General features: G+C 42.3%; 1 protein-coding gene across 1 annotated transcript in view; it reads left to right on the top strand.

Moving 5' to 3' along the window:
* Window positions 1-12277, top strand: part of LOC126092730 (lipase 3-like) — a 326223-nt gene that overhangs the window by 284816 nt on the left and 29130 nt on the right. The window contains exon 6 of the mRNA XM_049908455.1: window positions 9608-9692. Coding sequence (XP_049764412.1) covers window positions 9608-9692 — 85 coding nt within the window. The remainder of the gene's footprint in view (window positions 1-9607; window positions 9693-12277) is intronic.

Consider the following 12277-nt stretch of genomic DNA (forward strand, 5'->3'; position numbering starts at 1 on the left):
TTAGATGTCCTCCGTCAATCCAGTCTGGTAAAGATACCATACTGCATCCTCTAGCAGAGGTCGAAGAAGCGCAGGGGAGACAGTCTTTTCAGTAGACGTGTCGTATCTTGTGAGTGTTCTGACAGTAAAACGCAGTCTTTGCTTTGCCTTCCCCGCAATATTGTCTGTGCGAGCGATCCAATTTAACCTGCTCGTAATTGTAATTCCTAAGTATTTAGTCGAATTGACAGCTTTAAAATTTGTGTGATTTATCGTGCAACGGGATTTAACGGATTTCTTCTAGTACTCATGTGGATTATGTCACACCTTTTCTTATTCATAGAAAATTGCCTGTTTTCGCACCATACAGATACCGTCTATAAGTCGTTTTGCAATTGCTTTTTGACTTTACTACACGGTAAAAAACAGCATCATCTGCAAAGACTCTAGGACGGCTGCCCAGATGGTCTCATAAATGGTTTATATAGATTAGGAATAGCAATGTGACTATAACACTTACTTGGGGATCGCCAGATATCACTTCTGTTTTACTCGATGATTTTCCGTCAGTTAATATTGTGATCCTTCTGACGGAAAATCACGAATGCAGTCGCACAAGTGAATCGATACTCCACAGGGGTGTAATCTGATGAGATGTCTCTTGTGAAGAACGATTTCAAAGGCCTTCAGGAAATCTGGAAATACTGAATCAATTTGATATCCTCTGTGGATAGTACTCATTATTTCGTGCGAATAAAGAACTAGTTGTGTTTCACGAGAATGATACTTCCTGAATACATGTTGACTTTGTGTCAAACCTCTTGCAATGTTCGCTATAGCAGACCCTAATAAATGGTGGCCGCCGCATCAGTAACACTCTTCTTGAGATCAGTTAGGACCCGTGCTTTCGTTCGATACACACTATCTTTAATATAACACCATAGAAAGAAGGCATAAAAAGTGAGATTAATGGCAAGCACACATCGAATCAATGACGCATCCAAAAAAACCCTATTGGAAGACGCGTTTAAGGAACCAGAACAAAGGTGAGACGCTCATGAATTACTCAAAAATGGTTCAAATGGCTCTGAGCACTATGGGACCTAACATCTGTGGTCATCAGTCCCCTAGAACTTAGAACTACTTAAACCTGACTAACCTAAGGACATCACACACATCCATGCCCGAGGCAGGATTCGAACTTGCGACCGTAGCAGTCCCGCGGTTCCGGACTGAGTTCCTAGAACCGCTAGACCATCGCGGCCGGCTACGAATTACTCGTCTCCTCTTCCGTAACGCACGCTATACTGCAGTTCGGGAATCTGAGTAGCGTCCGAAGCCTTACTTACCAATGAAGCAGGCTGAAGAGAGGCGGTTGCGTGACCGGTGAGCCAGTAATTAGCTTCCGTTGTTTACCGGCTCAGGTGGGCGATGCGGTTCAGAAAAAAAAGTGTGGTCAGACGCTGGGACAACAGCAGTAAACAGCTTCACATAGCCGCCTCTTACTGGAAAATGCGTGTTTTCCCGATCGACCGTTCGGTACTTTATTTCAATTTTCGTCCTAAAACAGCGAATTAATGTGTCATGCAATAGAACAGTAATCGAAAACAGAGCGGAAGTACTATGTAGAGGATTGCCCTATCGAAGTGCTCCACACCTGGGCGAATTTAACTGTAGTTAAATTATGAGTTGGCATCTCTGAGCACAGCCGTTTCACATGTCCTTACATCAATGACTTTGCGTACATTTCGCTGAGAATGAGGATGAGGATCACGCCGAAAGAACCACGGGCTTTTCGAGTCGCGCTTGGCTTTGCTTAAGTGTTACTGTATGGTTTACCGCATTAGGTAACCTATTCTCCCATTCCGCCCTTGATATTCTTTGCTTCCCTCATCCCATAAACTAAAAGCTGTTTGCCAGAAACAAAACAAAGGTATAATCACGATGGAGAATAAAATAGTAGATATTTTATCTCATTACATAATTTTTAGCGCTAAGGACTACTTGATACTACACCAAAATCAAATTGAGATCATTAATGTCTCATCCATTTTTTTCCTCCTCTATCTCTGTCTTTCTGCAACGGTCCATCTCTCGCCATATCACCCATACAATCTGCATTTCTTTCAACCCATGACCGTACGTGATATGAATACTTTCCGCCCGTTGACTACTGCTTTACAATTCCAGCTCTCCGTCTCAACATGGATCACTAGAAGTTAATAATAATCTTATACAGGGTGAGTCACCTAACGTTACCGCTGGATATATTTCGTAAACCACATCAAATACTGACGAAGCGATTCCACAGACCGAACGTGAGGAGAGGGGCTAGTGTAATTGTTTAATACAAACCATACAAAAATGCACGGAAGTTTGTTTTTTAACACAAACCTACGTTTTTTTTTAAATGGAACCACGTTAGTTTTGTTAGCACATCTGAACATATAAACAAATACGTAATCAGTGCCGTTTGTTGCATTGTAAAATGTTAATTACATCCGGAGATATTGTAACCTAAAGTTGACGCTTGAAACCTCCGACGTTCAGTTGCGTGTTGTAACAAACACGGGCCACGGTCGGCGAGCAGCATCTGCAGGGACATGTTTACGATGACGACCGTGCTACGAGTGTGGCTGTAGTGCACTGTTGTGGTTTGGTCTAGCTGTCGCAGTGTCCGCATGTAGCGCTTGCTGCTATTGTTATTCTGCGTTCGTCTCCGCACGCAGACCAACTGTAGTACACCGTGTTACCAGACGTCTGTGATAGTGTAGTGTTCTAGGAACTGTGACCATGGTGTATTCTAACTCTGAAAAGGTGGAGATGATACTCATCTATGGCGAGAGTCGACGAAATGCAGCTGAAGCCTGCAGGGTGTATGCAGAACGGTACCCGGACAGGGAGCATCCAACGTGCCGCACATTGCAAATCATCTACCGCCAACTGTATGCAACAGGTATGGTCGTAGCACGCAAACGGGTCCGTAACAGGCCCGTCACAGGAGAAGCGGGTGCAGTTGGTGTGTTAGCTGCTGTTGCCATGAACCCACACATGAGTACACGGGACATTGCGAGAGCCGGTGGACTGAGTCAAAGTAGTGTCATGCGCATACTGCATCGTCACCGCTTTCACCCGTTTCATGTGTCGCTACATCAGCGATTACATGGTGATGACTTTAATCATCGAGTGCAATTCTGTCAATTGGCATTAACAGAGAATGCGTTGCAGTTCTACCTGTTTACCGATGAAGCGGGTTTCGCAAACCACGGGGCAGTGAATCTAAGGAACATGCATTACTGGTCCGTGGACAATCCTCGCTGACTCAGACAGGTAGAGCGACAGCAACCGTGGACTGTAAATGTATGGTGCAGAATCATTGGCGACCACCTCATTGGCCCTCACTTCATTGCAGGGGCCCAAACATCTGCAACCTACATCGCGTTTCTACAGAATGATCTGGCAACGTTGCTCGAAAATGTCCCACTGGAAACGCGTCGACGTATGTAGTATCAGCATGATGGTGCACCTACACATTCCGCAATTAACACTTGGCTGACCCTTGACAGGATGTTCGACGGACGTTTCACAGGACGTGGAGGACGCATAAATTGGCCAGCCCGTTCTCCTGATCTTACACCTCTGGACTTCTTTCTGTGGGGTACGTTAAAGGAGAGTGTGTACCGTGATGTGCCTACAACCCCAGAGGATATGAAACAACGTATTGTGGCAGCCTGCGGCGACATTACACCAGATGTACTGCGGCGTGTACGACATCCATTACGCCAGAGATTGCAATTGTGTGCAGCAAATTATGGCCACCACATTGAACATCTATTGGCCTGACATGTCGGGACACACTCTATTCCACTCCGTAATTGCAAACGGAAACCACGTGTGTACGTGTACCTCACCCCTCATGGTAATGTACATGTGCGTCAGCGAAAAAGACCAATAAAAAGGTGTTAGCATGTGGACGTAATGTGCTGTTCCAGTCTCTTCTGTACCTAAGGTCCATCACCGTTCCCTTTGGATCCCTACGTAATTCGGTGCTCTCCGATACACACGATCGAACAGCGGAGGAGTGGTACTCAAGCGTCAACTTTAGGTTACAATATCTCCGGATGTAATTAACATTTTGCAATGCAACAAACGGCACTGATTACGTATTTGTTTATATGTTCAGATGCGCTAACAAAACTAACGGGGTTCTATTTAAAAAACGTAGATTTGTGTTAAAAAACATACTTCCGTGCATTTTTTTATGGTTTGTATTAACCAATTACACTAGCCCGTCTCCTCACGTTCGGTCTGTGGAATCGATTCGTCAGTATTTGATGTGGTTTACGAAATATATCCAGCGGTAATGTTAGGTGACTCACCCTGTATATTTTCCGCATTTCCACTTAATTCGTGACGTTCTGTCTTCACGTATTCTAGTCAGGTACACGCGCTGCTCCATGAGTGCTGAATCGCTGGACCAAAGTCCAAGAGTACGGCGTTTTTTAAGACGCAGCTCAATCCAGCACTCTTTCCATTAACCCATCCAGCTTCTGCCTAGTTTTGCTCTATTGTGTTTTAGCTATATTGCAGGTCAGATAACTCATTTGCCTCTGCCTGGTTAAAAACTGGAAGTATATCATCACACCTTCTGAGACGTGAAATACAACTTTTATTTTACTCTGTGACTATCGAGCTCGCCCTGCTGACAGGTTCTCATCCGCTCTCTACCCAGACAATCCAATTTCCAATGCATGTTTCCCCCACACTATAAAGAGTCATCATTGTTATCTATTTCACAGTCCTGATATTCTCTTCAGTACTGCACAATACACATTTAGTATTCGTATGTTTGCTTTTATAGTACTGTGTCACACGTTTACATTCATGGCAAGCACTACATTTTTTAAGTAATGACTAATACAATATTTTGCTTAAAACATTTTAACTCTCATCCGTAAAGATAGTCCGAGACCGAAAGCGGTAGATATTTGGGTTTACAATAAAAACAGCTCATGGTTCAAATGTGCATATTACACGTTATGTATTTCACTCTCCTTCACCACTCATCACCCTTCCTTCAAAGAGTTTAGCCTTTTCCAGTACTACAACTGCAGTCACTGGCATCATTGCGAAATAGATCTGACTCTATCGTCAAAGAACACAATATAAAGTTACACATGGCGGAGAGAGACGTATTACACAAGATTACACACTGTAAATATACTGCCGGTTTTAGAGCTGTATATTTAAGTATTGATTTATAATTTGATATTCTGTACATCAACAAACTAGCAGCCTGCTTATCCCCCTTAGAGCAAGAATTGAAAGGAAAACCATGTACGCTCACTCTCGGCGATAACCACTTTGCTAACAATGGTAACTGCATGTAAGTGGCACAATAAACGATGTCCGATAGGTCAGTCATTCGGTTTCGTCGTAAATCGGATTTGTCCAGAACACTTCATGTCGACTTCCTCGTTTTTTTCATTTCTGCAAACGCCTGCGACCTAGCAGTTGTAGTGTCAAAATTGCGTGCTGAAGTTAAACGTTGCAGTTTGCGTTAGTAGCGCCGAGCGCCGATTACGTCAGAATTTCCCTCACACGCCTCCGCGCACCGCAAAGACTAATCTTGTCATTTAGATTTTTGTTCATAGTTTCCAGCAGCTGTTTTTGAAAAATGCCGGTGTGATGAAATAGCACTAGTAGCGTCAGAATTTTTTTCTTTTATCGCAACTGGTGTGCTATTTCTTCAGATCGGAAGTCTTGTGATTCCAGTCACGTCGCCACCCCTCAGTGCAATCGGAATTCCTCTTTGTCCCATCTATACTAACTTGTTTCACACAAATAAAGAGAACGTCTGGAATTGATGAAAGTTCATAAAGAAGTAAGACACCTTCACACAGTGAAAGTAAATTTAAGTTCTACTACAACATCAAAAGATCACATTCAAATATTTATCGAAAATTGCCAAAAAATATAATATAAGAATATCGCCCATCGATATTGCCATTTCGATATCGATATATCGTGGAAGGGAAGCTACTAATATAAATCGTTATCGACATTTTATCTACAGTCCTAGTGTATGTTTGTGTGCCAACCTGAAGCTTACATTTAAGGATGATCCACTGAGACACAAGATTTATTCTAGAGGCACACAGAGTCACTAAGCTACTGGCATATATTAGTTTGCCAGATAGTCACCATGGTTGTTCAAGCACTTGTTTCGTCGGAAAACTACTGTAAGCAGCTTGAAATAAATCAGGGTCCATGTGTAGGAGTCACTGAGCAACGGCCTGCTAAAGTCTACATGGGTTCTGAAGTGACGACCGCTTGCGTGGTTCTCCAGTAGCCCGAAGAGATGGCAAATCGCTTCGCTCGGGATCCGGTCCGTTTGAACGACGTTCCAATGCATTCCATCAGAAAATCTGAACAAAATCACCCTTCACCGTAGCCACCTGTGGTCGGGTGTTTTCGTGCAGCAATGCGACATCTGTCGAACGTAATCTCAGTCATTTCCTCCGAATCACCGTCTTCAACTGTTCCAGCGGGGCAATATGCATTGTGTTCGCATTGTAATTCCCCTCCGCCCCCTCCCTCCTTCCATCTATTGTCAACATTAAACAATATCCAGTCCAAGTAATTAATAAGCAAAGTCTTTTATGAAGATTTGAAAGGAGCGAAGATTACAATAATCTTTCAAATTTACTTAGCTTGTCATGTTGAGATAGCTCCAGTTCTTCCTGTCTAGCGGTCTGATTCTTGAAGCTGAAAATCTAACATCAGGTCGTCACTGTTGGTTTGAACTAAATAAATCGGAAGAGTGTTGCTGCAGAATTTTTTTGCGTAAATAAATTTTCCACTGATTTTCTTGCATTTGGTATGTAATATAGTATTTTGATTTTTCACATTAACGAAGCCGAAATTACATTGTTCACATCTATTACATAAAAATACGTCCCATCACATCAGAGACAATCTTATGACTTTCACACTCTGCGGAAATAACAACATTTCAAAGGGTTTACAATTTTTCTTAATAAATGAATTCCTACTAGTTTTCGTTACATTATTAATTTATATTATTATTTCATAAATTAATATAGAATTAAACGTAGTAAACAATACAGGATGATTAATAACAGAAATATTGGAATGTGCAAATAATTCGTAATTTCAAATGTTTCTAAAAAAAATAATTTTAACTGTACATTCAGAACCAGTGTTTATCTATTATAACATCGAAACTAAAATATTTTATAATGTACTTCCTTTTCATAAATTTTAGCTTGAAATATAATATACTGTGTATAAAATTATATGAAAGTTTTCAGAGAAGCAACTGAGATAATATTGACCTGTCCAAAATACTAAAAATAATACTGGTATCCACAACCACTGTTGAGGCAAAGTAGTGCTAGAGGAGGATGTCCCATTACACCATGGGTGAGGATATAAGCCAGTGGCACAACCTGCGTGTCCTAAGTAACTATGACCATACCTTTATTTGCCGATACCGTAGTTTTGAATCTTGTCAGGGGAAAAGAGGGGTGTGTCCATGACACTGACATTTTATTTGTCTTAGTTGCTACAATATGCTCCTACGTTTCGTCCCCTGTGACGATTCGGAACACGAATGGACTTGCGCTCCGCCTAATACAGCATGAAGTGCTGGCGAGACAACACTATTCACTTTGTTTCACTCTCATCTGACAGGTGAGAGTTGCCGCATGAATTCCTCCGGTAGTACGACGTGTTATGCAACATATCGACTGCCCTGCCAGTGATGTTGAGTTCATGTGCTGTCTGCCACACACGAATGCTACGACTGCGCTGAGATAACCCTTCGACCCGACTTACGTTTACTGACTGGAATAATCAAATGAAACAATCAACTCAGTCGGTAATACTTTTACATATCGCTTGGACTATTATTCATTTATTCATTCATTTCTTTCCAGTTAAACCTAATAGTTTTACTTATCGGTTGGACTATTATTCATTCATTCATTCATTCATTCATTCATTCATTTAGTAACTCATTCATTTCTTTCGAGTAAAACTGCTGGAGCAACCAAATCAAAAGAGATCCGTACAGTCCGTTGTAGTTTTGCACATTGGCTGAATTATTCATCATTTTATAGCGAACTAGTCTGTAGTCTGTCTGTCGGCCAGTCTGAGTGTGGCTTTTAGGCGTTTTTCCAGCAATTGTCTCGACGAATACTACGCTGGTAAAAGGTTCAAAGAAAACTGACAAATGTCACAAGCATGTTTCGTGAAAATAAGCTTAAGACAAGCAACTGGATATGTTTGAAAAGCACGTGATTAATTCCCCAGTTAAGAAAAAATGTATCCTCTAAGCTTGCTGTTCACATCATGCCAGTATTCAGCGAAAAATAATTATGGGTAAAGGGTGCGAAACCGACAAGAGGAAAGGAACAGGGCTTCAGAAATTAATAAGCAAAGTCTTTTATGAAGATTTGAAAGGAGCGAAGATTACAACGAACTTTCAAATTTTCCTTGTCATGTTGAGATAGTTCCAGTTCTACCTGTTTAGCGGTCTGATTCTTGAAGCTGAACATCTAACATCAAGTCCTCACTGTTCCTTTAAACATAAATTTGTAAGGTAATGCCAGTTATTAAACTGTTGAAAACTAATCAAATATTAATACTTAAGGCCAGAAGTGCGAAAAATTCCTATTTCGATAAGTAATACACAAATTCTGAAAATAGTTCATTTTTAGACATGTACTTCTCATTTAACTCTCTTTGAAATAAGGTATGATACATGTCTTTAAAATGTTGGCATCCCTTGTCATGGGTCACGTGCAACCGAAAAAGCTGAAGAAGTATCTAAAAGGAAACGCTCCTATCCGGAAACTGAGTGAAAGCTTTCATACAGCTTCTGACATAGCAGTCAGAAACTTGTGTCAGCCGTTTGTCTCACACTGAGTGAAACCAAAACCATTCGCTCCCTGAGAGTAGGTGAAAAATATGCTTATACCTGATCATGGCCGCAAAGACTAGTTTCATCAAGCTGTCTCTTTCAACTGAAAAAAAAACGACTGAACGAAAAATAAAAAATAAATTGAAAAAAAAAACCAGCCGACTGGCCAGTCGAGTGTTTAAATTGGACTATTGTGCTTCCGCCATACAGTTGGAGACGCTTGGCCGCGGTGACGTTTGATCTCTTGCACGTCTATTCAGCCTCTATAAAATTCCTCCCACAAAACCACACCTTTCTTTGTGGCCTTATACTCGCTCCGTAGGCTTTAACTAGGTGGTGATGAGCTACACCTGGAACGTTTTCTTTGAAAGCAAAAATATTATTACACTTTACACTTTAATCGGCCACTACCCGTATCAGTCAACCCCTCCACCTTGAAACTGTACTTTGGAGGGCAACAGCCCAGCTACCTTCATCTACCGGCAGCATTTGAAAGCTTTGATCATCTCCTCTATCTAGACATGGAATTTAATTTTCACGGGTGTTTTTATACGCGTGAGACCTCTTGTTACTTCAAATGATGAACCATCCTCGCACAGCACAACAAAAACTACAATGATCAAAGCTTTATTCCCTGCCAACAAAATTTGTCTTTGCTTAACAACGATTTCTCTCTTGCAGACTCTCTTGCCTGAGCTGTTTGCCCATTATCCAACGCAGACGTCCATCAAGACCATGTGCCACTTTATGCAGCTCATGGCGTCAGGTGAGACTTAGTATAACAACGTCAAGTTTTTATATTTTATGTCGTAATTCTGAACTTGGGAGGTAGACGTTACACTGTGCTGATCCAGCAGTGATAGTGTTTTGGAAGTCTGTCTCATGTCAGAAGGCGCTGTTGCAACTGATCAGATACAAGGAAAAGTCAAACAACGTCAGACTCTTGGCATTCTACATCTTTATCTACATACACACTCCAAAAGCCAGCAAATGGTGCATGGTGGAGGGTAACTTGTACCACTTCTAGACATTACCGTTCCCGTCCCACTCGCAAACAGAGCGAGTGTAAAACGACTGTCTAAATGCCTACGTACGAGCCCTAATATCACTTACCTTTGTAGTCCTTACCCGAAATGTACGTTGGCGGCAGTAGAATGGTTCTACGGTCAACCTGAAATGTCGGTCCACTAGATATTTTTATTTTTATTTATTTTTTTGTGTGTGAAATCTTATGGGACTTAACTGCTAATGTCATCAGTCCCTAAGCTTACACACTACTTAACCTAAATTATCCTAAGAACAAACACACACACCCATGCCCGAGGGAGGACTCGAACCTCCGCCGCGACCCCACTAGATATGCTCAGTACTGTTTCGCGGAAAGGATGTCATCTACCATAAAGTCATTCTCATCTGAGTTCATGAAGCATCTCCGTAATACTGGCCAATCGATTGAACCTACCGTTAACAGATGTACCAGCTCGACTCAGAACGGCCTCGATGTCTCCCTTTAATCCGATCTCGAGGGTCCCGAAACACTCGAGCAGTACTCAAGAACGGGACGCACTAGTGATCTACACGCAGTTTCCTTTACAGATGAACCATGCAATCTTAAAATTCTCCCAATAAACCCAAGCCGACCATTCACCTTCCCTACTACTGTTTCTAATTGCTACCTCCATTTCATATCGCTCCGCAGTGCTACGCCTAAGTATTTAATCGACATGCACACTACTTATTCTGCACACCAATTCAAGTGGATTTTTTTCCAACTCATTTCCATTAACTTACATTTTCCTACATTTAGATCAAGCTGCCATTCATCACAACAACTAAAATTTTTGTCTAAGTCTTCTTGTATTCTCCTACAGTCATTCAACTTCTTCCCCTGCACCACAGCGTTATCAGCAAACAGCAACAGATTACTGCACACCCATTTTGTGTATATAGCGGTCCTATAACACTTACCTTGGGCGCTTCTGATGATACCCTCATCTGTGATGAACACTCGCCGTCGAGGACTACAAACTGGGTTCTATTACTTAAGAAATGATAATTAAGTAAAGACCTTAAGTTGTCGACAGGCGTTGATATACATCAACGGGGACAGTTGAAAATGTGTGCCACGACCGGGACTCGAATCCGGGATCTCCTGCTTACATGGCAGACGCTCTATCCATCTGAGCCAGTGAAGGCACGGAGGATAGTGCGACTGCAGGGATTTATCCCTTGCACGCTCCCCGTGAGACCCACATTCCCAACTCAATGTCCACACACTACACTCGTAGTGCCCCTGCCCATTACACTCATTACTCGCGGCAGACAATCTTACCGAGGCCCTTTAGAGTTCGGCCAATGCGTGTGCTTCCAGCAAAAAGGAAGAAGGTCAATGGCCAGTTAGCCTTAACTATATGAAGAAGGTATTTGTTCTTTCAGACATGTCCGAAAGAACAGATACCATCTTCACGTAGTTAAGAAGCTAAGCGACCATTGATCATCTTCTTCTGTGCTGGAGGCACACGCATTACCCGAACTCTTACGGGACTCAGTAAGATTGTCTGCCGGGAATAATGAGTGTAATGGGCAGGGGCACTACGAATGTAGTGTGTGGACATGTAGTGTGAGCCTCACGGGGAGCATGCAAGGGATAAATCCCTGCAGTCGCACTATCTTCTGTGCCCTCGCTGGCTCAGATGGAAAGAGCATCTGCCATCTAAGCAGGAGGTCCCTGGTTCGAGTCCCGATCAGTGCACACATTCTCAACTGTCCCCGTTGATGTATATCAACGCCTGTCGACAGATTAGGGTCTTGATTTAACTATCATTTCATTCTAAGAGAGCTGCATGGTCACCGATGGTATCTGTTGTTTCGGACATGTCTGAAAGAACAGATGCCATCTTCATATATTACTTAAGAAGTCTTCGAGCCGCCAACTTAGAGTATCGGTCGTGCGAAACACAGCTTGCACTTTTCTCACATGATATACTGAGAACTACGGATGAAGGGTAACATTCCAAATTTCTAGATTTCCGAAGAGAGTATGACTCGGTTCCCCATTGCAGGCTGTCAACGAAGGTACGAGCATACAGAATAGGTTCACAGATATGTGAGTGGCTCGAAGAGTTGTTAAGTAATACAATCCAGTGTGTTCTCAAAGGTCCGAGTTTGGATCAGAGACAAGGGTATCGTCAGGAGAATCCCAGGGAAGTGTGACAGGACCGCTGTTCTTCTCTGTATACATAAATAATTTGGCTGACAGGGTAGGCAGCAATCTGCGGTTGTTTGCTGATTATACCGTGGTGTACGGTAGGATGTCGAAGTTGAGTAGGAAGACACAAGACAACTTAGACA

The sequence above is a fragment of the Schistocerca cancellata genome, chromosome 7 (genome assembly GCF_023864275.1).
Source record: "Schistocerca cancellata isolate TAMUIC-IGC-003103 chromosome 7, iqSchCanc2.1, whole genome shotgun sequence".
In the NCBI taxonomy this organism is placed as follows: Eukaryota; Metazoa; Arthropoda; class Insecta; order Orthoptera; family Acrididae; genus Schistocerca; species Schistocerca cancellata.